The sequence below is a fragment of the Cucumis melo genome, chromosome 9 (assembly GCF_025177605.1).
Source record: "Cucumis melo cultivar AY chromosome 9, USDA_Cmelo_AY_1.0, whole genome shotgun sequence".
NCBI lineage: Eukaryota > Viridiplantae > Streptophyta > Magnoliopsida > Cucurbitales > Cucurbitaceae > Cucumis > Cucumis melo.
Window position 1 is genome coordinate 21,251,975 of NC_066865.1, and position 27,359 is coordinate 21,279,333.

The 27,359-nt window shown below is 29.5% G+C and overlaps 1 protein-coding gene and 1 non-coding gene across 2 annotated transcripts; both read left to right on the forward strand.

Annotated features, from left to right (window-relative positions):
• Positions 1–5,150: 5,150 nt before the first annotated feature.
• On the forward strand, positions 5,151–10,041 carry MIR399B (microRNA MIR399b). Its single transcript, NR_120783.1, has 2 exons — positions 5,151–5,177; positions 9,911–10,041. It is a non-coding gene; the product is annotated as a microRNA MIR399b (primary transcript).
• Positions 10,042–17,456: 7,415 nt separating this feature from the next.
• On the forward strand, positions 17,457–19,804 carry LOC103504647 (uncharacterized). Its single transcript, XM_008469027.3, has one exon. The coding sequence runs from the start codon at positions 17,793–17,795 to the stop codon at positions 19,662–19,664; it is 1,872 nt and encodes a 623-aa protein (XP_008467249.2). The 5' UTR covers positions 17,457–17,792; the 3' UTR covers positions 19,665–19,804.
• The last annotated feature ends 7,555 nt before the right edge of the window (positions 19,805–27,359 follow it).

The window sequence follows — 27,359 nt, forward strand, 5'->3', positions numbered from 1 at the left end:
CATTACTAGACAGCAGTGCTTAAATGTAAAGAGTGATACACATACACAAATTGGCACTTATAAAAACCTTAGCTTATGAAGGAAGAGGAAGAGGGTGAAGTGAGAGACCAAAGAAAGGGAAGGAAGTGGGTGAAGTGAGCAAATCAGTTGTAGGGCAGCCCCACGTTGGGCATGGCTTTGGAATTACTTTGGTAACCCTTTTAGTTTTTCTTCTTAATTGTTTCCAATTAAGTCAACTTTTTCTTTTTTCATTTTCTTACCTCAGTTTGTATAATAATTGAATTTCTTTTGTCAAATTTAAGAAATAAAAACAAGTTTTCAATTTTTTTTCTTTTAATTTTAAAGTTAATTCTAAGTAAAAAGAGATATCAAGGCAATAAGTTTCAAAAGCTAAAGATGAAAAATCAAATGTTTACAAAACGAATTGCGATTTGTTTAAAATTTCAAGGTTAATTCCGTAGACTTAGCCCAATGGGGCTGCCCTGTAACTGCTTTTGGCTTAATTTTGTATTGAGATTAATCCCTACGAGACCTTATTAACTGGGGCTTCCAATTACAAGCGGAGAACGCCTTAAGGTAATAAGAAGTATATGTTTGTGGTTGTAGTAATCTTCTTGTTTAAATGATTTTTGCTATTTTTTCAAATATAACTGTAACATTCTATGTTCAGATTCGGAATTCAGATATTCTACTTTTCCCTTCAACCTAACGACATCATTCTTACTTGTCGTAAAGGCTTATTAGAGTGAATTTCACCCCCTACAAAACCAACACGAGCCCTTTCAGCATGTTTTATTCTCACTAAATGTTTATTGATATCTACTATAGATAGATTTTAAAATTTTGCTATATTTGTAAATATTTTAAGCAGTTTTGTCATTTTTCTATATTTATATATGAGAGATTTTCAAATGTAATAAAATGATCTAAATATTTACAAAATATATAGCAAAATTTTGGATTCTATTGATGAATATACAACATTCATATATTCATAGAAACGGATAGATTTTTATCGATATTATCTGTAACATTGATAGCGAAATTGATAGAAGTTATTTATCAATGTCAACATTGATATAACTTAGTAGAAGTTGATCAATGTTTATTACTATCAATACAAATAGAATCTAAAGTTTTTGCTGTTTTTTAAAAATATTTTCGGTAGTTTTATCATTTACAATAATTTTCATATAAAAATTATATTGACGTAAATTATCAATGGCAACAAAATCAACCTTCACAATTCTCAGAATTAATTTAATAATTATTTCATATATGGATAATAAAAGAAATATAAATTGTATTTGAGCTATTTATGAAGTATATGATGTGATTTTCATCATTATGATTTTCATCCGATAAGGCGAACTGGTTTTTTTTTCTATTTAATTTCATTAAACAATTTCCGACCTTAAAGTCATTTTGGTTATTCTGAATAGTTGTGAGTCTAAGATTTTGGTTATTTTGGGAATGATGTGACAATTCTGAACTATTTGCATACTAATTAAACAGAGCCCATAAAACGTTTTAAAGAGATCATGATTGACCGACTCAACCTTTTCTTATGATGTTCTATTTTGCAGGTCTTTTCCTCTGTAGCTGTCGTCCTTTGTATTGCTGAGTACTTGATCTGCAGATTCAAAATTTTTCGTTCAAGCGTAGCTTTTCCAACAAAAACTCTACAGATATTTTTAGTTTAATTTTCATCCAAGTCCATGCACTAATATGGTTGAGTCTCCATGAATTTTTCAACCGGGAATAGGATGGTAAAATGGTGTGTGTGTCTATGGCAACTACAGGGGACTAAATTGAAAATACTTTATAACTAAAGAGTACTATATATATATATATATACTTAAAAATTTCAATATTTTTTTAGGTAAAGAGATGGCTATGGAAATGGTGAAAATTAAATGAGGTTGGTATGCACAAAATATGTGAGATTAGACTTCTAAATTATTTGATTGATTAAGTAAGAAGAAAACTCCATGTTTGGAAGTGTACAAAAGCAACCAACATGATCTCTAACTCCATGCATACAAAACACAAAAAAATGTATATCTAACACTGATATCGATGACCCACAAAAAAAATGTCAAACTTAAACACATGGTTATTAAAAAAGACAACAATAAAATGATGGTAGTTTATCATTTAATTAAAGCAGTTTTAAGAAGAATATGGTTGATATCGACCAAACCTGTTTATCGAAGAAAAGCTTGCAATATACTGTAATAAGTTATATTTACATCAATTGAATTAACATATATAAATTGTTATAGAAGAACTCTTGAAATATTTTTTTTAGCCTTTGGTTTAATTTAATGAATGGCATTTTTTTCCCAATAAAATTTTTGATGAGACTCTTGAAAACAAGTTGCATTAGAGGACATTTGGATTTGATTAGGCAATTTTTTTTGTTCAGATAGTCATTTTTGTCTAAATACCTTTTATAAAAATTATTTTAGAAAACATTCTATTTTCTAGAAATTAAAGTTTTTTCACACGTAAGTTTGTTTGTTTTGATATAATTTAAGCGCTTTTATTAACGTAGAAGAAGACTATGAAATACTATGAACCGGTTGTTCTAGTTGGTTGCATGGTTGTTGTTGGATGTCACATTAGAGGCTATCATTGGATCAGTTGGCCGCTAGAAAGAGTCGTCACCAAGATTCAAGTTGGAGGTGGTCTTCGCTGGAGTTGGTTGCATAAGTGATTCGAAAGTTGGACGTTGTTACATGCAATCGTCAGAAGAGGTTGTTGTCCCTAGTTGTTAAAACAATCCACATTAAATTGGAAACCCAAACAATGCCTACTATTTTTTTTTACACACGTAAGCTAAGTCACATTTAGAAGTACGTACATTAATTAGATTTGTTTAAAGATGTAAAGAGTCCAACAAAACTCAGTATATCATTGTTAACTTAATATAATTCAACTAATTTAGACATATGTTCTCTTAGTTTAGAGAACGGTGGTTTACATTGTTCACTCAAATATGTCCAACTCATAAATAAAAGTATAAATTCACGTGGTTAAGAAAATCAATAAATAAAGAAAATATAAAAATATAAAATAATAATAATAAAAAAAATGACACATATATTTACATAATTCACAAACCGTTGTGTTAATTACATTGTTCATAAGATAGAAAAAGATAATAATTTAGAATACAGAATATAAGTTTCTCTAAACTTAATAAATTTATATACAGTAAACTTCTCCTAAACTATAAGAAATAAAAAATGTAAATAAATAACATATCAAATTAAACTTTAATCTGTTATATAGAGCCTAAGCATGGTAGCAAACTCAACAAAACTATATATAAGTTAAATGTAAATTGAAATTATTCAACATTTTGTAGTTGGGAACTATGAGTAACAGAATCTTTCTGAGAATAATTAAGAGGCTAAAAAACCATAGCACATTGCAATTTTGAAAAATATACAAATCCAATTCTCATATGTATAATATAGTTGATCGATAGTACTCAACATTATCTTAATAATTCCTATTGATTATTTTAATATATATGATGGATCAAAATACCTCATAATGATTAAATTTAAATGTTACTGTAACTGATCGATCTGATTAAGTTACTATTATAAAGCTCGCCATTGTTATAGGTACCTATTTTTGTAATACAGTGATAGTGCAATTAGTTTTGTCTATGAAAGTGTATTTTTAGCCACTTGTTAGCTTGTTGCTAAATTTGAATTCTTGGTCATTGCAAACATATCTTGCAATCTGAGTAATTAGTATAGTAAAATTTATAGTTTGTAAAGATGAACAAAACTAATGTAAACACCGTTACAAAGTTTACCTAACCAAAACTCGGTCGGAAGTTAATTTGAAGTGTTAGCAAATGGTCTCACCTATTTTATTTCAGCACCTGTTTTATTTTGAATTGCTTATTTGACAATTAGTTAAGGAATTAGTTAAGATCTTCTCAACGATGGTCCAAGAGAGATGACCTATTGGTGAGGTTCCGGAATATATACCAGTCACCATAAGTTGTTCTTCAGGGTTTTTTTCGACGAAAAATAAAGAAAATTTGATAGAAGAAAAACTTAAGTAATTATTGGGTTTGAATTGAATACATATTCTGATTAGTGCAGAAATTAAGGGGAGGTTTCATAATTAGTTTTGATGAATTGGTTCTAGAGGACAGCAGGTTGATAATAATGTAGAGTGTTGTTCCTCCAGTAATAACTATGTATTCAACATCTATTGTCTTCTATCCTAGGCAAACAGTCCCCATATAAACAAATGTTGATGTATTGCTTGTTTCCTTTCATTTACTCTAGTTTCATTGTTTACATACAATTGTAGTTACAACTACACTAAAAACCATTCATTTCTCATGCAGCATATAAAAGATCATTAGAAACAAAAAGAGGGAAAATACAAACTCAAATTATTTTCATTTCCACCTAAATTAAACTCACCAGCAAGAGGTCTTAACTCGTCTCTCGATCACCACAGTCCCCTTCACTCTTATCCCTTCCCCTTTGTTAATACTCTCATTGACATTTTTTCATGCAAGTCTCACATTTATGTCTACATTAATACCTTGATGTTAAGTGAGCTACATTTAATTTCTTCATATCCCACGCTATATGCTTTTTCCTTCCCTCAAGAATCTCTGATGGATCCTCCAAATTAGGAAAAGAATACTTGAAGATATGGATATAGTCAAGGGATACGCAACATGGAAGGTTTCTTGATCATATGGGTATACTTTTCTTATTAAAGACATCTATATTAGATAACAACAAGGAGCGGACACAACTGCACGGGCTAAGACATAAAGCAAAACGCACAAAAGGACAGCAAGCGTCCAAGGGAAACACTCTCGAACTCAAAACATCACACAAAATTAAACCAGTTAAGATAGGAAAATTAGAAACATAAACAGAACAAGCAAAGACAGACAAAACAAAAGGGTTAGATTTTTTTTTAAAAAAATATATATTTTTAAATGAATATCCATAGCATAAACCCCTCAAGCATATGCCCTTATTCCAAAGGGTTTATTCTCTTTAATCTCAAAGTCAGAATAAGTGCATATAAAAGCTTGTGGAAGGTTTAGGGTCTCAAATGGCTTCTAGTGAAAGGATGATTCAATAAGCAAATCAGTCTTAGGGCAATCTCTTTCTTGGCAGGTTCTGTTGAAGTTAAATTAATCTAAACTTAATACATGAATTTGCATTATTAAATATGCATGAATATGTGAGATACATGGAATAGTTAATAATCACTAAATACATTGATATATGAATAGTCACATGTATTGATATTTATTGTTAATATACTTTTCTACTAGTATAAATATGTGTAAGGTTTCTCATTTGTAAATAAGAAAGAAAGTAAGAAATTCAAGTTTAAGAAATATTATTCAAGTTCTTTCTTCTCAATTGTGTGAATAAGAGAACAATCTTCTTCTCTTGTTTCTTGATTTGTATTGTAAGGGTCTATTACGTTTCCAACAAGTGGTATCAGAGCTCCGGTTAGATATGGCTTCGAATGGTAACATGTTGCAACCCCAACTTCCAAGGTTCAGCGGAAAGAATTTTAATCAATGGAGTATTCAAATGAAAGTGTTATATGGCTCTCAAGAATTGTGGGATATTGTTGAAAGAGGATACACTGAAGTTGAGAATCAGAGTGAGCTCACAAATCAACAACTTGTTGAGTTAAGAGAAAATCGTAAGAAAGACAAAAAGGCTTTATTCTTCATTTATCAAGCTGTTGATGAATTTATTTTCGAGAGAATTTCAACAGCTACTTCTGCAAAGGCGGCTTGGGATATTCTAAGATCTACCTATCAAGGAGAAGATAAGGTAAAGATGATAAGGTTACAAGCTCTCAGATCCGAATTTGATTGCATTAAAATGAAAGAAACTGAAACTATTGAAGAATTTTTCAATCGTATTCTTGTAATTGTCAATAGTTTAAGATCAAATGGTGAAGAAGTAGGCGATCAAAGAGTTGTTGAAAAGATTCTTAGAAGTATGCCAAGAAAATTTGAGCATATCGTCGTTGCAATTGAAGAATCGAAAGACTTATCTACGTTGTCTATAAATAGCTTGATGGGTTCTCTTCAATCCCATGAGCTAAGATTAAAACAATTTGATGATAACCCCGAGGAAGCTTTTCAAATGCAAACTTCATTTAGAGGCGGTTCACGTGGAAGACGTGGTGGTCATGGAAGACGAGGAGGTGGAAGAAACTATGATAATAGAAGCGGTGCAAATTCTGAAAATTCACAAGAAAGCTCTTCTTTATCTCGAGGAAGAGGAAGCGGAAGAGGAAGAGGCTTTGGCAGAAACCAAGGAGGTGGTCGTGGTAATTTCTCTCAAATTCAATGCTTTAATTGCGGAAAGTATGGTCATTTTCAAGCAAATTGTTGGGCACTAAAAAATGGAGTTGGAAATACCACCATGAATATGCATAAAGAACAAAAGAAAATTGATGAAGGCATTCTATTCCTCGCATGTAGTGTTCAAGACAATGTTGTAGAGCCTACATGGTATCTTGATAGTGGTTGTAGCAACCACATGACAGGAAATAGAAGTATATTTGTTACTTTGGATGAATCTTTCCAAAGTGAAGTGAAGACTGGTGATAATACCAGACTACAAGTCAAAGGCCAAGGTGATATTCTTGTGAAGACAAAGAAAGGGACAAAACGAGTTACAAATGTGTTCTATGTTCCAGGTCTAAAGCATAATCTTTTGAGTATTGGCCAACTGCTTCAACGAGGTTTAAAAGTTTCATTTGAAGGTGACATATGTGCAATCAAAGATCAGGCCGGTGTTCTTATTGCCAAGGTAAAAATGACTGCTAATAAGATGTTTCCTCTTAACTTTACATATGGTCAAATATCTTGCTTCAGCAGCATATTGAAGGATCCATCCTGGCTTTGGCATTTTAGATATGGTCACTTAAACTTCAAATCACTATCTTATTTGTGCAAAAATCATATGGTGAGAGGTATACAAAATATCAACCATGAGACAAATATTTGTGAAGTGTGTATTCTTGCAAAACATCATCGAGATTCATTTCCAACTGGGAAAGCTTGGAGAGCCTCTAAACCTCTCGAGTTGATTCATACAGATTTGTGTGGTCCTATGCGAACAACAACAAATGGAGGTAATCGATATTTCATAACCTTCATCGATGATTTCAGTAGAAAGTTGTGGATTTATTTTTTGAAAGAAAAGAGTGAAGCACTTGTATGTTTTAAATCCTTCAAAGCTTTTACTGAAAATCAAAGTGGTTACAAGATAAAAACTTTGAGATCTGACCGTGGTGGAGAATATATAGCTTTTGGTAATTTTTTCAAGGAGCAAGGAATTCATCATCAAATGACAGCTCGAATGACTCCACAGCAAAATGGAGTTGCAGAGAGAAAAAATAGAACAATCATGGAAATGGCGAGAAGTATGCTAAAAGCAAAAAATCTGCCAAACGAATTTTGGGGAGATGCTGTTGCATGTACTGTTTACATTCTAAATCGAGCTCCAACAAAGAGTGTTCCAGGTATGACTCCTTATGAAGCATGGTGTGGTGAGAAACCATCTGTTAGTCATTTGAGAGTGTTTGGGAGTATAGCTTATTCTCATATTCCAAATCAGCTAAGAGGCAAGCTTGATGATAAATCTGAAAAATGCATTATGGTAGGTTATAGTGAAAATTCTAAAGCTTATCGATTGTATAATCCTGTGTCAAGAAAAATTATTATCAGCAGAGATGTGATTTTCAGTGAAGATGAATCATGGAACTGGAATGACGACGTCGATGAAGCTAAAAGTCCATTTCATGTTAATATTGATGAAAATGAAGTTGCTCAAGAATTAGAGCAAGCAGAAATTCAAGCGATGGAGTCATCTTCGTCCTCAACGTCATCTTCCACAAGTAATGATGAAATCTCACCAAGGAGAATGAGGAGTATTCAAGAAATTTATAATACCACTAACAGGATTAATGATGATCATTTTGCTAATTTTGCATTATTTGCTGGTGTTGATCCTGTAACTTTTGATGAAGCCATCCAAGATGAGAAATGGAAGATTGCAATGGATCAAGAGATTGATGCGATAAGAAGAAATGAAACATGGGAGTTGATGGAGCTTCCGACAAACAAACAAGCTCTTGGAGTAAAATGGGTGTACAGAACAAAGTTGAAGTCAGATGGTAATGTTGAAAAATACAAGGCAAGACTTGTTGTAAAAGGCTACAAGCAGGAATATGGTGTGGATTATGAAGAAATATTTGCCCCTGTGACAAGAATTGAGACCATTCGATTGATTTTGTCATTAGCTGCTCAAAATGGATGGAAAGTTTATCAAATGGATGTAAAATCCGCTTTTTTGAATGGACACTTGAAGGAAGAGATATTTGTTGCACAACCTTTGGGCTATGTGCAAAGGGGAGAAGAAGAAAAAGTGTACAAGTTGAAAAAAGCTTTGTATGGATTGAAGCAAGCTCCGCGAGCTTGGTACAGTCGTATTGACAGTTTTTTTCTAAAGACAGGATTTCGAAGGTGTCCATATGAGCATGCACTCTATGTCAAAGAAGACAAGTATGGCAAATTTCTCATCGTTTCTCTTTACGTTGATGATTTACTTTTTACTGGAAATGATAAATTTTTGTGTGATGATTTTAAGAATTCCATGAAAAATGAATTCGAGATGAGTGATATGGGTCTCATCCATTACTTTCTCGGAATTGAAGTTAATCAAAATGAAGGAGAAATTGTCATTTCACAGCAAAAGTATGCTCATGATTTACTAAAAAAATTTCGGATGGAAAATGCTTCACCTTGCAACACTCCCATGGATGCAAATTTGAAATTGTGCAAGGATGATATTGGAGAAGCAGTCGATCCAAGTTTATATCGAAGCTTAGTTGGAAGCTTAATGTATTTGACAGCAACAAGACCTGATATTTTATTTGCCGTAAGTATGTTAAGCAGATTTATGACAAACCCGAAAAGAAGTCATTGGGAAGCAGGAAAAAGAGTTCTTCGTTATATTCTTGGCACCATTAATTTTGGAATTTATTACAAGAAAGTTTCAGAATCAGTGATGTTTGGTTTTTGTGATAGTGACTGGGGTGGTAATGTGGATGATCATAAAAGTACATCTGGTTATGTTTTTAGTATGGGTTCAGGTGTTTTTTCATGGACTTCAAAGAAACAATTTGTTGTTGCCCTTTCTACAACCGAAGCAGAATATATCTCGTTAGCTGCAGCTGGATGTCAAGCTTTATGGCTTCGGTGGATGTTAAAAGAATTGAAGTGTATTCAAAAATGTGAAACTGTTTTATTTTGTGATAATGGATCTGCCATAGCATTATCAAAGAATCCAGTTTTCCATGGAAGAAGCAAGCATATTAGAATCAAATATCATTTTATCAGAGACTTGGTTAAAGATGGAGAAGTGATAGTAAAATATTGCAAGACTCAAGATCAAGTGGCTGATATTTTTACAAAGGCGCTCAAGTTTGACTTATTTGTTAAATTCAGAGGAAAACTTGGAGTTGCTCAAGTTTAGATTAAGGGAGGATGTTGAAGTTAAATTAATCTAAACTTAATACATGAATTTGCATTATTAAATATGCATGAATATGTGAGATACATGGAATAGTTAATAATCACTAAATACATTGATATATGAATAGTCACATGTATTGATATTTATTGTTAATATACTTTTCTACTAGTATAAATATGTGTAAGGTTTCTCATTTGTAAATAAGAAAGAAAGTAAGAAATTCAAGTTTAAGAAATATTATTCAAGTTCTTTCTTCTCAATTGTGTGAATAAGAGAACAATCTTCTTCTCTTGTTTCTTGATTTGTATTGTAAGGGTCTATTACGTTTCCAACAGGTTCTTGGCTTTTTACATTATTCATCACAATACACATATATATGTGTGTATATATATTTATCATAATATTTATTGTTTTTATATCATTCCCTATATAACTTGCCAAAGGAGAGTTGCCCTATGACTGCTATAGCTTAGCAATAACTTCTTATGTATAAAGGTATGTCTCCTTTGTTCTCACCTTTTTTTTACCAAAGTTAATGATTATTATTCTAATTTGTACAGATGTTTATACACAGACATGTTTGCTAACTATTTTGTTAACTTCTTTTTCTTTTCTTGAATTGTCAGGGTGCAAAAAAAGTTACATATACTGACTTGGGAGAAAGAATCGATTTGTAGTGTAAAGTTCAATAAAAAAAAAAAAAAAAAAAACAGAAAGTCATGACCTTCATGCTTAAGTGAATTATCATATCTTACCATTTTGGAAATACATAGATGTCTCTTATATACATATATACACACATAGAACTAATTGAAACGGTTCGTTGTTGAAATTTGAAGAAGGTTTAAAATATGAATCAAAATAGCAAACATTCCAATGAGTAACCATTTTATTTTTAGTTTTCTTTTTTGAAATGTATGCTTCTTTTCTTTCGATTCTTATTTAAAATCACTCTCTTATATGTGATATTGAAATACGTAAAAATCCAATAAGTAAAAAAGCAATTTTAATTGAGAAAGAAATAACATTGCAAGACTTTGAATACATAACCTTGGGTGTTAGTGTAAGATTAGATGGATGATTATCTCGTGAGATCAGTTGAAGATTTTTGGTTATTTCTAAAGTAAATAAGTAAAAAGTGTTTAATAAATTATTTGAATTATCAATTATATGTTTAATAAATTTCTAAATTTTTTAAAACTTGCATAGTTATTAGATACAAACTTAACTGTAGGTGAGTTTGAGACAATTTGTAAATAAGACGGAAAGTATAGACGAGCATCAAACAGAGAGACTACCCTAGATCTTGTTAGGTTCTCCGTGGAAAATTTTTCTAATACTATGCTAGTATAGAAAATAATAAATTAATTTATTATTGAAATGAGGTCATTTATCGATTCATAATGAAACTCGGTATAATTGTAATTAATTATGACTTGTCAAATTATGAATGAAAATAGTAAGTATTACTATAGTAGTAGAAATTTTTCTATCATCATCGTCTCCCCCTTCTAATTATCTTGTGTGCTCATTGAGGTTTGGGGAGAAACGTATAACTACAAGGGCATTTCCTATACTTTTTGGGCTCTTTCTTGCATTCTTAATCTTTCTTGGGCATCATCCAAGTTATGATCATTCTAGGGGCCATGGTTACTCTCTCTATACATTTCTTATCATAGAGAAGGGTAATATTGGAAAAATAGAGATATCAAGATTGATGTGATTGGTACCCTTCAAATAATTTTGAACTTTTGGTTTATTTGATCCTAATTTATAAATTTATTTTTTGAAAAATAAAATATTAAACTTTTAAAGGAAAAAAAAAAAAAAAGAGTTCATTTTAGATTGAATTGGGCCATTGGGTCATATATTGTCCTTTATTTTGAATTCAAATATTTCTTTCTAAAATTCTATCCTCCTATAAATAGGATAGAATACAAAATTTTGATATATTTTATAAATTTTTTTGATAATTTAATTATTTAGCATAATGTAAAAGAAATAACTAAAACAATTATGAAATGAATCGTGATTTATGGGGGATTTTTGTAATAAATTAAAAGTAAGGTTTGATAAAAGATGAACAAGTTAAGTAATGATTGGAAGGACAGTCAAAGAATTCCTTCTTTTTCTTTTATCTTTTCTTTTCTTTTCTTTTTTTCCTTTTTGAAAAATAGGTATATAATATAATTTTATTTTGTTCTTTTTCACTTTTTTGAATATCATAAATTATGGTGGTGGTGTGTGTGTGTGTGTATGCAGATGCAAACTTTTGCTTTTTCATCATTTTCTCAAGGACAATCATTTTTCATTATGTTTTTTTTTCAACATCTATTTTCTTTAGATCTTGACTTTTCATTCCTCACTCACTCACTCACTCACCTACAATGGAATAGATAAGTAAAATGAACTATTTATACTCCATTTTGAAGGCCAATAACAAGAAGTTTATTAACAAAATATATACTAATATATACTTCAGTTTTCAAATAACTCTACTGCTATATTTTATATGTAATTTAAGTAATTATTCTCCCACTGGATTGAAGTGTAAATAAAATTTTTAGTTAGAAAAAGGACGATCTTAATTTTAAAAAGAATAAAATGATTATTTTCTTTGGTGTGAGACATTTTGGATGGTACCAAAAGCAATAGTTATGATCATGATGGATATATACCCGTGGGCAAATTAATTATACATTGTGGAGATAGGTAGAAGTTTTGTTGTTCTTATCGATTAATATCATAACCATGGTCTAAACTTATACGTGTGAGTGAGATCCTTAGCGATTTTGAACAGAAATAGTAAGTCTTGTGGATGAATTTTGAGAACATACAAAAAAGGGTTTGGAATGTGTCAAGAAAGTAGAGCTCTATCAAATCACGTGGATTTGAATTGGAGAGTAGACTTATCAAGTTGAGTGGACTGATAGGAAAATTGAAAGATATATCTCCGTATGATATTTAGTTTGCACGATCTTAGATAAGAGCAAACTAATATTATAGTCTATCCACTATAATCAAATCACGAAAAATTACTATTTGAATCTATCATCGTTATATATCATTCTGGAAAGTAAAAACAAATCTTCTCAACAAGATTTCCAAAATTTTGATGTTTTCATCCTGAGTGGAATTTAACCTCTTCCAAACTTTTTTTTTTTTTAAGAAAAAAGAAGAACTTAAACAAATAACATTTAAATAATAACCAACTTGAAACTTGAAAGAAACGTTTAAACATTAAATTACTCATAGGATGTGATCATGCATGGTATATATATATATATATATAACTATATTTGACTGACTATATAAAGACTGAATTGAATTTATATAACTTAGAAATTAGAAAATAATATTATGTTTTTCATTTTAAACTATAAAATTGTTGATCTATATCCTTAAATATTTGAATAAAACCATTTGGAAATGACAAATTATACATACATATATGTATGTATTGTAAAGTTTAGGTGCTTGTGAGGTTAACAGCTCAAATGAGAAGTAATCAACAATATTCATTCATTTAGAACAATATATAATGCAGCTGGAGATGGGTAGGATTTATGAACAAATTTTCCACATTGTGTTCAACTCCACATATATAGTACTCCAATTGGTATAATGTATTAATGTGGAGACCTTTTCTATTAATTAGTTCAATATTAATTTTAAAAGATTATCAAAATTTAATCTTCTAGAGAAGTTTGCAGTAATATAATAATTGTGAGTTGTTTTTAAATATATTAAAATTAACTAAAACGTTTACGCAAATATATAGAAAAATTTTATAGTTTATTTATCATCGTATGCTGCGATAGACTATTATGTTGGTGTTTATCTATGTTATGATAGATACATATGATAGTTTATCGTAATAAGTATGATATTTTTAAATATATGTAAATATTTTAAGTCAGTTTTGTAATTTAAAATAATTTTTTAAAAATTAATAGTTTTTGTAAAATATATATTAATATTTAATCAACCTTTTTATGTCAAATAATTGAGAGATGAGAATTTCCTATTTCTTTTCTTTAATCTCAAAAGGGAGTTCGCCACTAACATAAAATAGAGTTTCTCCAACCCCCCTTTTCTTTGTGAACAAGTCTAGGATCAATCCAATATATATATATATATATTATATTAAACTTTCAAAGTAATCTCATTCTATGCATTGAGAGTTTCATTTCTTCCTACGAAAGGTTTGGAATATAAGTTTAAAAACAAGAAATAGGAATGTTTCGAGAGATTGAGTTGAGTTATTGAACTTAAAATCGTTTAGATTTGAAGCAACGTTGTTTTGTTCGAGTTTAAAAAAGTTTTGAATTTGGAGTCTAAAATTGTTTGATAATCAAGCTTAGTTTAGTATTTGAAAGAACAGTTTATTTTTAAAAACTTTTTTTTCTTAAGATTTGATTATAAATTCATTGTCTCTTTAACAAAGGGATCGCGAGAAAATAAACATAATTTTTAAAAACAAAAAACAAAGTTTGTTCTTAGTCTGTGAAATTAAATGAATAACTTATAACCAAAGAACACTGTGCATAAAATCTATATATGAAAAAAAATATCCAATTTTAGTCTCTATATTTTTAAGTAAGTCTTACATTTAATTCATACTTCCAATTCATCATTGATTTTCTTTTAATTTTGGAAATTTATTCACACATTAAATTTTCTCGCTTAAAAACCATTGTTATTATTAAACCATTTCTTTTAAAATCAACTTTGATAAACTAAAATTTAGATTTTGAAAACTTGAAAAGAAAATTGTTTTAAGAGGTAAAATTGCAAAAAATATTTACAACATCTATGATAAATGATAATATTAAAAATATTTATAAATATAGTAAAATTTCAATATTTAAAATTAAATAAAATCGAAAATATAGGAATTAAAAATGTTAATTAATATAAGGTTTAATTTTGTAAACAATAGGTGGCTTTTGTGTTATTGAGTAGGTAAGGAAGCATTCCAAGAAACACTTTTCTTTTTCTTTTCTTTTTCTTTGGGTAAGCAATGAATGAATGGTGCCGGCCAATATGAAACCACTTTTTTAGAGTCCACTATTTGTTGCTATTGTCTTTTTCTCAAAAGCCGTATGTTATGCTCAAACTCACTCACCCCATAAAATCACTTCTTCCCCCCAAATTTTTTTGTACTATGTTTTCGTTTAAAATATTTACGACATACCGTAAATTTAATGATAGACGTCGATGATATTAATAAAAAACTTATATCAATTTCTATTAATTTTCAATTTTATCGATAGACATTATTAGAAATTTATAAGTTATCTAATAGAATTTAAAATTTTGCTGTATTTTATAAATGTTATTTTTATTTTTATTTATTTTGTAATATTTGAAAATGTTTCTTCCTTTTATTTACACTTTAAATATTTCCTTTTTATACATCAACAATGGGAGAAATATGAAGAAAAAAAAATTCCACGCTCCCATATAATATAGAAAGTGTTTGTGAATTTTTCTAATGCCGTTGAAAATGTCATACTTCTATCATAAGAGTTTATCAACAATTGAAATCTATCACAGATATACTATATTTCAAATATTGGTCTATTGGCTATCATTGATATACCATAAGAGTTTAACAACGATAGCTGATATACCAATATTTGAAACACGGTATGTTAGTGATAAACTTTGACAAATTTTGCTATATTTACAATTTTTTAAAAATGTTGCTATATATACTAATATTTTGAATCTAATTGCTATATTTGAAATATCCTTATATTTAATTTAAAAGCATGCTTATGACACACTTTGGAGAATGAGGATCGAAATTTCTACTTTTATAACAGATGGTTACTTTATTTACCATTAAGCTAAGCTCATTTTGATGAATATCATATTCTACTTATTTTATCTAATAAATTTATTTTCATAAATACTAGTGAACTCCACAAACCTCCACGTTGATTTGGAAAACTACGAAGTTTTAAAAATAGGGTGAGATTTGTTAACATTAATGTGATGTCCAGTCCACAAATACTTGTGAAAACAAATTTATAGTACGAATAAGGAAAATATATTTTCTCGGTAGTACTAAAACAAATTTCAGTTAATTTTTAAAACATGTTGATGTGAGACTAAAGAAAGGAATTTTTCTCTTGCTCTCAATGTATAAGAAAATTTCTCGAAAATTTCCCCCTTTTTCACCAACATCTATTCAAACCCTATTTTCAATGTTTTCAACTCCAAATTTTCCTCATCATGATTTAAACTTCAAATTAAAGTCCTTATTTCTTACGTACTAAGATTCAGCTATGAAATAGCTTTTTTTTTTTTTTTTTTCTTTTTATTGAAAGAAGAAAATATTCAAAGTTGTTTGGTGAAAAATTCCCAAATTATTTAGAAAAATGTATCATGAGAACAAAGTTGAAAATTTTGATCCACTTTTCAAAAGGTTTGATTTAACCACATTATCATTTCTGTCTCTAAACATTATTTAATAACGTTATAATTGACTTGATTTTTTTTTTTAAAAAAAAAAGACAAAGTTAATGATTTTGATGTGAAAAAAAGATGTATTTTCTAAAATTATTTGTTTAAAAGTATTAAGTATGAATTTATAAAGAATAAAAAAGAAAAAAAAAACTTAATTCCCTCCCTGACCTATTCATTCCATCCTTAGCCACCCCTATCTTAATTGTTTAGACATCTCTTAGATATATTTGTTTAAAATTTAGGTTTTGTTTAGTAACCGATTTATTTTTTTATTTTGGTTTTTGAAAATTCGATATTTTTTCTCTCCATTTCTTATAATGGTTTGTATATTTCTTAAATACAATCATTTGATTCTTAGTCACATTCTAAAAACAAAAACGTACTTTTTGAAAATTACATTTTTTAGTTTTCAAAATTTGATTTGGTTTTTTAAAACAATTGGTAAAATGTAGAGGAAGAAAGTTGAAAAGTGTCCATAGGCTTAATTTAAAAAAAAAAAAGAAAAAGAACGAAATTATTGTCAAACGAGATCTTAAAGATCAAATATCACAAACTTAAAGGTTTAAAGTCTAACTTGCACTTTAACATTAAAAAGAAAAAAAAAAAAGACCATCGTAAATATAGCAATTGTAATCAAAGTATTAGTGAATAAAGTAAACCGTAATAAATTTTAAATTCAATTCTCGAAGTTTTATGAAATGCATTAATAAATTTGATAGAGTAGTCAAATTTTGTGCTCTATGAAAGAGTTGATAGTATTTTATTCATTTATTTTTTTGTAGTAGAAATGGTCATTAAATTAAAAATTAGGATTAAGAGGTCAAACTTCATAAATCAAAAGATATCAAAGCTGATGAGATTAGGGGACCTTTTCAACGTGAACAAATTTGTTCTATACTTTTTTTTTTTAAAACGTATATCTATTAAAATAAAATCAACCAATTGATAGGTTATGGAATTTTACTTATTAGTAAATATTTGTAACAATTTTATTATTTATAGTAGTTTTCTAAATAATATTATAAAAATATATTTAAATATATTTTTATTCTATCGTATGAACAAAAATTTATTAAGATTATGAAATAAAGTAATAAGTTCTCTCAAGCTTACCAAACGAGTATAATTCAATTAACATGAACTTGTACTAATAATGGAACGTTATGATGTTTGATTTTTCATCCATCAAACATTTTAAAAAAAAGTAACTTAACTAATATGAAACTTTGTAGAAAGATAAATAAGTAAAACTTAGACTAAATAATACAAGATAAGTGTAGATACATTAATATCACACAAATAAGATATACTTAAAATGTATATTGAATCGGCAGTGCCATACTATCGATACAATATATTTATAATGATTTTGAAAAGGTACTAGCATACTAAATCATTTTAATTATTATGAGTTGGTCTAGTGGTAGAAAACATAGTCTCAATAACAAACTATCAATTGTCGTCATCTATTACCTTTGATGTCTGAATTTAAAACTAAAAATGTACTTTTATCTCGAACAAAAAAGTAATTTATAAATTATTGTTTTATTAATATATTGGAAACCTCTAAATTAGCCATCAAATTAACAAATTCAACATTGAAAAAGATAATAATAATAAAGGTAGGAACTTTAATGGTCAAACCCAAGTATATTAAGCAACACACCCATTTAATAGGAATTTGGAAGCATACAACAACCTAAGGAAGAAAAACAGAGTATCTTAAAAGGAAAAACAGAGATGCCGTCGCCGTGCCTGACCGAGATCTCCGCCGCATGTGGCGGAGGAAGCGGCGGCGGAAGCAGCTGTTGCCCAACTCCACTCCTCAACTTTCCATCCTCCCAACCCTCAACCACCGCCACTCCTCGCACCTCTGCCGCTTCCCGCCGTGACTTCGCCGCGAAAGCCAGCGCCGGCGTCTTCCCAAACACCACGTTTACGAACCCAGAATGCCTCCCTTCGCCGCCGCAGGCCCTCTCCCTCTTCCTCGCCGCCTTCCCTCAGTACAGTCAAACCCAAGAAATTGACGCGATCAGAAACAGACAATATTACCATCTCAATCTCTCAAACCACATTTGTCTCGATTACATCGGCATCGGCCTCTTCTCTTACCACCAATTCCAAAAACATTCAAACCCATTCCCTTCTTCCAACCTGAATTTCCCTTTCTTCGGCGTTTCTTACCGTACCGGAAATCTCAAATCTCGCCTACTCGAAAATGGCCTCGATTCTGACCTAGAATCCGCCATTAAACGAAGAATATTCAGATTCCTCAACGTTTCCGAGTCCGATTATGCCATGATTTTCACTGCAAATCGGACCTCCGCTTTCAAACTCTTAGCAGAATCATACCCATTTCAAACCAGCAACAAGGTTTTAACTGTTTATGATTACGAAAGCGAAGCAGTGGAAGCCATGGTTAGCAGCTCTCAAAACAGGGGAGCTACTACCATGTCGACTGAATTTTCCTGGCCAAGATTGAGGATAAATTCAAGGAAATTGAAGGAGATGATTGTAAGTAAGAACAAGAAGAAGAAATCTAAAAAGGGTCTTTTCGTTTTCCCATTACATTCCAGAATTACTGGAGCTCGTTATCCTTATTTATGGATGAGTATAGCACAGGAAAATCGGTGGCATGTTCTTGTGGATGCTTGTGCTTTAGGGCCAAAAGATATGGATTGCTTCGGACTGTCGTTGTTCCGTCCTGATTTTCTTGTTTCTTCATTCTATAAAGTTTTTGGTGAAAACCCCTCTGGATTTGGATGTCTTCTTGTGAAAAAATCTGTCATTTCAATTCTTGAAACCAATTCTTCATCATCTAATGTTGGGATTGTTAATCTTGTTCCTGCCGATAAGTTGTTGCAGCTAAATGAAGATTCATCAGGAACTGACATAGATCTTGAGTTTCAACAACAACAAATGGTTCCATCAACAAGCTCATTTTCAGGTCCAATCTCTCATCAAATTTCAAAAACAACAACCAATTTTTCTGAAATGGATGAAGAAGGTAAATCAGGATCAAATGTTTCAGAAATTGAGATAGTTTCAAATCGATATGAGACAAAATGCAAAGGCTTAGATCAAGTGGATTCATTAGGCTTGGTTTTGATATCAACAAGAGCAAGATGTTTAATCAATTGGCTAGTGAGTTCATTGTTAAAACTCAAACATCCCAATTCACAAGGGGCTTCTTTAGTCAAAATCTATGGCCCAAAAGTGAAATTTGATCGAGGACCAGCTTTAGCTTTCAATGTGTTTGATTGGAAAGGGGAGAAAGTTGAGCCTGTTCTTGTACAAAAGCTTGCTGATAGAAGCAATATTTCATTAAGCTATGGATTTTTACATAACATTTGGTTTTCAGATAAGTATGCAGAGGAGAAAGGGAAAGTTCTTGAGAGGAAAGAGTTTGGAAAAGATGAGAAGAACATGAAGAAAAGTAAAGGGAATTTAGGGATTAGTGTGGTAACAGCTGCTCTTGGGTTTTTGACAAATTTTGAAGATGTTTATAAGCTTTGGGGTTTTGTTGCTCAGTTTTTGGATGCTGATTTTGTTGAGAAAGAGAGATGGAGATATACTGCTCTTAATCAAAGAACCATTATTGAAGTGCTTTAGTTCATGATTTTGATATATTCTTCCCTTTATATTCTTTGAAGTTGTAATAAATTCTTGGAACCTTTGATAGAAATCAGAACCTGCTGTTGTGATGAAAAGAAAACAGAGACAAATCAAATGACATGTGAATATTCATGGTATGTTTCCAAGTTTTTCTCTTTTATTACTATGGCTATACTTTAATCAATTCAGATCTGTTTAGTTCGAAAGATTTATTATAAGTTTAGTTTATTATACAACGGTTAAGGTACATTTAGATTATGAAACTTTCATCCATTTGTACATGCAGACCATAGTTGAGGATGAAATAAGCAAAGTTATACTAATTACTTTGTATTAGATGAAATTTATAGGGGATTTCCTTGGAGTTTCTAAACCCATGATTTTCAATTTTAATCCATAGACGATGAGTATTAGATTTGAATTGTCTTTTGATTTTCACTCTTTAAGTTGATTAAACCTACTTGAACGTTTTTAGTATGCAACGGCAATGAAGCTCTGTTACCAAACCCTAAGAATTTTACTTAAAAACTAAGAACGACCATGTACAATCTTGAGGACATGCTTTAGATAACTTAGAAATTAAGGTAAATATTTTTTGAAAATGGTGAAACCGAAAACAATAGAGAAAGGATCTTTACATTGTCACATCTATTTGTGTTTAGGAGGTTACACTTGAAGTGATAGTACACTTTGATGTACAGGTGTGATCTAGATCATAAGAATATGAAACATCACAACTTAATGGTAGAGACATGTTTGAACAAACAGTTACATCTTTTTTCGTACTATTACTATTTGAGTTGAAGTGGTATATTTTTTATGTATATAAGTATGTAAATATGAAAATTCATGATTTAGCAAGAGATATGTTTAAACGGACAACCATATCCTTTGTGACACTATAACTATTTAGGTTGAAGCGATATATCTTATGGGTGTGCTTTGATGTTTGAACCAAAGATGTATAAGCTATTAATATCTAGCGATAAAGCAAACTCAACTTTGTAATTAACGAGAAGGTTAAAAGTCTAATCGACCATTTCACACAAATTTGGTTGAAAAGTTTGACTTAAATGGGACCGAGCAAAGAATCCAAAATTTTTGGAAAATTATGTTAAATGATAAATTTTTTGAAAATATTTACAAACATAATAAAATATCGTAATCTATTTGCGATATTTATCATAGTCTATATTTGTTTATTGCTTATAAATATTTTAGTTTGTTTTGCTATTATTTATAAATAATCCTTACTTTTATCATTTTGTTTATGTTATTTTTCGGTGAAATCACCAAAAGAGAAACTCATATTTTCCGATTGGGTCTTTCACTCTCGATTCCTTCCCTCTTTCTCACTCTCGTTCACTCGTCGACAAACACATCTGAAGCTCATTCCATCGAGAACTCTTCTCGCTCTCATCGGCAACACCCCATCTCGACGTCCTCTCCCGTTTTGTAACATTCACTCTCGACTTTTTCCATTTTTCTTTCTCACATTATGACATTTCTATTTTCTCTCTCACTTCTTGGTGATCCTATACAAATAAAATTAAAGCGTAATATTATAATTTTGAATGGCGAGGTAAAAGTAATAGGAACAATTATAAAGTTTCAAATAGTGGGGAAGAACAAGAAACCATTTGGGGTTTTGTTTTCAAGCTTTTATATAATCTATCTGATTTTAAATGTCTGAAATTATAATTAGAACAGGTTTTTCGTTTTGAAGTTTCCAAATATAAGATTTTATTCTCTAATTTTTTAAAATATAGGCTTAAGGGGTTCTTGTTGTGGCATTTTGTTTGCTACCTATCAATCATAAAAAACTGAACCATAGTTTTTTTAGACATTGACATTTAATATACTTCTATCAGTTATATTGATAAACAATGATAGAAATCTATCAATCTCTATCATTGATAGAATCTAAAATGTTGCTGTAAGTTGTAAAATTTTTAGTTATTTTATTATATTTAAAAATATCTTTTTTAAAATTAATTTTAATATAATGTTGACATGGAAAATCGTAAAATAATAATTGAAAAAAAGGTTAAATTATTGTTAGAGTTTTGTTCGATTCAAAATGTCTCAAAATACGTCAAGTCTTGTGTGTTCCCTCAAACCAATGTCACCTAGAAGATTGGACTAAAAAAAGGTGAGCCCAAACCCAACTTGGCCCAAACCCAACTTGGCCCAAGCCCAAGTTTAATTGTTTCGGCCTAAAAGACAATCAAGCCCAAACCTAAAAGAAAAGAAAGGGAGAAGCTCCCAAGCTCTAAAAACCAAAGCTTTTGATAGTTTTGAAAAACGGTAATCGTAATTATAACAATTAGATAAGTGTATGACAATATTTTAAAAGATTGAAAATATAGTAAAATCTGTTAAATTCTATCAATGATTAGAATCTATTATTGATAGACCAATATTTGCTATATTGGTTACTCGTCGTAACGACCTTTTAAAAATAATCATCGAATACTTGAGAAAACAATTTGAGTTAATTCAGTAGTTATAAGAAAATCTATTTCTACAAATATTATATTGAAAAAAATGAAAATGAGAGAAAAATATGATAGGTTCACAAAGAATAATTTCAATGACAATGTTGTTCAGTATTAATTTAATTTAGTTAAAGTATGAAGGGAAATTATTTTAAATTATAGATTTCTGAAAATATTCATAAATATGGTTGTTCACACGAGATTTCCAAAGAAATTTGATTCGTGGAGGTGAACTTGTGTTGATGTTGTATTTATGTTGATTTGATGCGATGTGGTTCGATCTCTAAAATTTGATCCTCTGATTCTCTCTCGGGCTGGATGCTTACGCTTGATTTGAGGAAGCGAAGCGTGATGTTCTTGGAGTTGGAGTCTTGGAAGAAAGCTTGTAGCTTCAATCTTCGAGGGTGTTCTTGAAGTTGAAGTCTTGGAAGAAAGCTTGGATCTTCAAAGGAAATCAATATTCGAGGATGGTCGACAAGAGTTGAGGAGCCTTCTATCTCTTGAGAGAATTCTCTCTAGACCTGGAGTCAAAAATTTCCAACCCCACAAATGGGAACTCCTCTATTTATAGAGTTCCTTGGTGGGCTTTTATGGACTTGAGCCTGTTCTGGTCCATGGACCATACCCATGTGCCTAACTAAATAATATTTAATTGAATCAAAATAATTAATTCGACCCAATTGTCATAATAAAGACACGTGACATCATTAGAATTGTCCAATTTGTCTTTATATTTAATTTGGGACACATGCCAATTTTGATTGGTTACAAAATTTCTTATTCAACAATGCTAAAATATTATAATTTATTTATAGTAGACCACAATATACGATTATTTGTGTCTGTCCTGATATAAATAAGCGCATATAGTAGTCTATATTGATCTATCGTGATTTATTGTAAATAAACTGTGATATTTTGTAACTATTTTTCTTTATTTTGCTATGTTTGAAAATAGTCAAATAATTATCTGGGTTGATTTTTTTTTTGTAAGTTAATATCAATTAATTCTAATTAATCCTTTTAAATAACTAGGAAAAAAGAGAGAGATAGGAATTCTTAAACAAAATATTTTTTTCTATTAGTTATTTTAAATAAAATTACCAAAATGAGCTTAATTCAAATTCAATTTACTTAACTTTTCTCCCTACATATAAAATGTTCTATCTTTTACTCTCTGTACTAAAAAAGTCTTAATAAACTTTTCAAATTTCGAATTTTATTTTTTAAAAAAATTATAATGATTTTATTTGTTGGCTTATTTTTTAATAATAAATAAATATAGTTATTATACTTTATTTCTTAAAATGAAGTGAAGAAACATATTTAAATCTTAAACTTTTAAAAGAAGAATGGAAGAAGAGAATTTAAAAAAAAAAAAAAAGTGTTGGTATTTTTTTTTATAAAAAAGTAATAAAAGTTCCTTAAACGTCTGGTTTCTGTGTTTTAAAAAGATATATTTTAGTTTTAAGTTTATAAAAGTAAGTCTATTTGATATATGATTTTTCAATTTTAAGAGTAGGTTAAAAAATATTGATATTTTTTTAAGAAAACTTATATGATAGAAAAAATTATTTTAGAGAAGATATGATTTTTAGAAATTAATTATCTTTCTAATTTAAAATGTCATATAGTTATTTAACATAAAATTATAAAGTTATCTGAGATTCTTTCTAAACCTACTTTTAAAAAATGAGGGACTAAAAAGGTATCTTTTGATGGATCAAATGAGCCTATTATGATAAACAAAGCAATTAAAAATGTATACTTTTAATACTTATGAACTAAATGCACGTATTTTTCAAAACTTGAGGACTAAAAGGATAAATATATTTATATAAGAGACTTTGGTGTTCGTTACTTATAAAGAATACGAAAGATGTGATGTAAGGAAGTTGGGGAGTCGAATCGCATAACATGCCAACTCAAGGAATCTCCACATCCATTCAACTTTTGATAAAAAGTGTGACAAACTTGCTTTAACATTTTAACGTTGAACCAGTCCTTAATATTTGCTTTAAAAGTTTTATCGCGAATAAGTATATTTATAGAAGAGACTTTGGTGTTCGTTACTTATCTAGAATGGACAAATGAACCATTGAGAAAAATCGTTTACCCTCAAGGGTTAAAAAAAAATAAGTCGCATACCCTCAACTCCTTAATGATCCATTTGTGAATTGTCCGTTAAGAGTTGGGACAGTTTCAAGCTCAACCACTTTGACGACTGCAAATCACTCATTGGCTCTTTAAGATCATCAATGTGACAACTAAATATTCCTATTTGAGTCTTGTAAAGAAAATTCATGTGACTCCTAGGGTCCTCTTTGGTACTACCACAATGATCTGAATGGTATCACTAAGTAATGCTACCTAGGTCTCCTCCATGTGCATCATATATATATCTTCCTTGGGTTCTATCAAAGTGTTTCAAGATCCTCCATGAGATTCCTAGGTCCTTTGTGTCTCCTATCTACCTATTTCATGGGCCATAGCTTCCGTATGAATGAATCTACGTCTTTCAAGGTTCTTTTTGAGGTCTACCATAGATCATCCAATGGTCTCTAGCGTCCAATTAAGGTCTTCTATGGGTCCTATGACGTATCTCTACACTCCCTTACAATAGTGCGTAAGCTTCTTCATAGTGCCTCCAAGCTATATCTAGATCTAAGTTACCTTTGAGTTCTTTAAATTATCACTCTAGCTAGCCTCCCAAATGGATTATCGGAATTACTAGTCAACTTCCTCATGTATTCTCTAGACTACCTTTTCCACAAGTATCTCCCAAACAACTCTTCTATCTCGATCTACCTCTGCAGATTTACCCCTAACAATTTAGTTGCAATGGCAGTAGTTTTCTTAATCCATTATTTTTAAAACACTAAAAAAAACGTGGGAAAAAAAAACAGTACATGCAAATAAATTGGGGGGGTAAAAATTAAAATTTTGATATAGGTAAAAAATAATAATAATTGATGTGACCATAAATATTTAATGAAAAGTCTAAGTTGAAGTCAATTTCTCCAAGGAAGTAAGTGGGCACAACGCACGAGGAGTTCACGTGATGGCCACACCCCATTGGTGAAAAGTAAGGCTGTGGAGACCACCTTGACCATCGTGCTGTCGCATTTTCATTGGTCGTTGACGCACGAAATTTGTACGGTCCTAACTTTTTTATCACTGATTAATCAAACACATCCCTAGGAAACCAAAATGAGAGAAGCACCGAGGTTGTACCGCACGCAAATTCACACATTGTTTCATTTATGTTCTTAGGTTTGTTCTTCCCTCTCATAAATGTTTTTGTTTTGTTTTGTTTTGTATTACTCAATTCAATTTTGTTACTATGTATTTCATATGTTTTTACATTTGTCCCCTTTTTTAATCTCATTGGCTTATTTAAATGGATTGATAAAACAAAATTCTTTTTTTTTTTTTATTTTAAAAGTCATTTTTATTTATAATAAATATCGTAAGTGTTTCCAAAATTATTTTGAGTAATTATTGAGCGCTTTCAATTTTATTATTTTTAAAACAAACGCTTGAAAAAAAAGTTAAACAAAACGTATTCCTTAGTTTATATCTTATCGTAAAATATATTATTTGAAATTTAAAGACAAACTTATTAGGGTTTAACTTTATATATATATAAACTAAATTGTTACATTGTTAGAACTAAATTTATCATAAAGTTTGATGTTTCTTTTCTTTTTTATCATCGAAGACTAAATGGCTAAAAAAGTAAAAGTATAGGAAGGATGATTGTTACATGCTAAATATCTATGAATCAAAGTTCATGGAGTGAATTGTTATTTGTAAAAGTCTTGGAATTATAATTGTTCTTTAATAATAAACCTACAAGAATTTGAAAATTGTATAAATCAATCGTTACTAGTCAAAGTGCATAAATCAATGCTAATTAACATGCAGTAACCTTTAATTTATAATGTTATAGTATTTTTAATTTTGCGATCCTTTGCGTTATTGAACTCTAAAATAATTTGACACTTAATGTGTTTAATAAAAATTAAGTCCTTACGAATAAAGATTGTGACTAAATCGTTAACCCAATAAGATTTAGGAATCAAAATAAAACTTTAACTATTATTTAACAAATTTTCAATAAAAAGAATCCTCAATCTATATTACTTTTGACTTTTGATAACAAAGTCTACCGAATTCGCTGTAATCAACTTAAGTTCTTTTACTATGTTGTAAATATCAGTTTTAATATTATTGTCATCCATAATAATTCCCCTATATATACTACTCATTCAAAATAATTCGTAAAATTATATTTTGTATGATTGATTGCAAATATAAAAGTTCAAATTAGAAAATAGTTAATCATAAATGTCAATGAATATTCCATCTTTAACAAGTTTATTAATGGTAAAACTAACAGTGATAATTAATGAATACTCACTTTCTCAAAGTTAGAGGTTCTCCATCCATTTTTTTTTGACTCTCACGTGTTGTATTAAAAAAAAATAAATAAACAAACACGTTTGTTTGGTTTCTAGATTTTAACATTTAATTTATTATCTATAAGTTATATTTTTTACATTTTAGATCTAAATTTTATTTTAAGATATTTTCGATTTTCACTAGATACTAACTTTAACTTTTGGTATTGATTAATTAATTAAAAACTATTGGTATTGATTAATTAATTAAAAACTATTAAAATAGAGAGTGTTAGCAGCTATAGAAATAGTGAAACTCAATTAGTTATAATTCTTTTTAAAAAATTTACCGACACTAACACTAAATATCGAAAAAAATTGAAAATTTTAAAGAGAAATTATTGTAAAAAAAACTACTAAAATATTTACAAAACATAGCAAAATTTTAACTCTATAATTGATAAAAGGTAAAATATTGATATATTTTATAAATTTTTTAAAAATCATTTTACTATAATTAAAAATACCTCTAAAATAAATTACCAAATAAAAACAACCCAACGACCAAAAAAAAATTTTTTTGGAATAATGTTTTTCCCCCTTAGTTTTTGGAAGATGAATAAAAGTGAAGCATATATATAATAAATGTTATTTCTTTTTATTAAAAGGAAGAAAAAAAAACACATTATTATTTTTGGTAATTAGTCAAGGCAATGAAAAAAAAAACAACAACAACAACAATAAATAATATACATGAAAAGAGAAAATAAAATAATTAAAAAAAATGCTTT

Coding starts and splice junctions, on each gene's coding strand:
- LOC103504647 (XM_008469027.3), top strand. CDS start 17,793: ATGCCGTCGCCGTGCCTGACCGAGATCTCCGCCGCATGTGGCGGAGGA.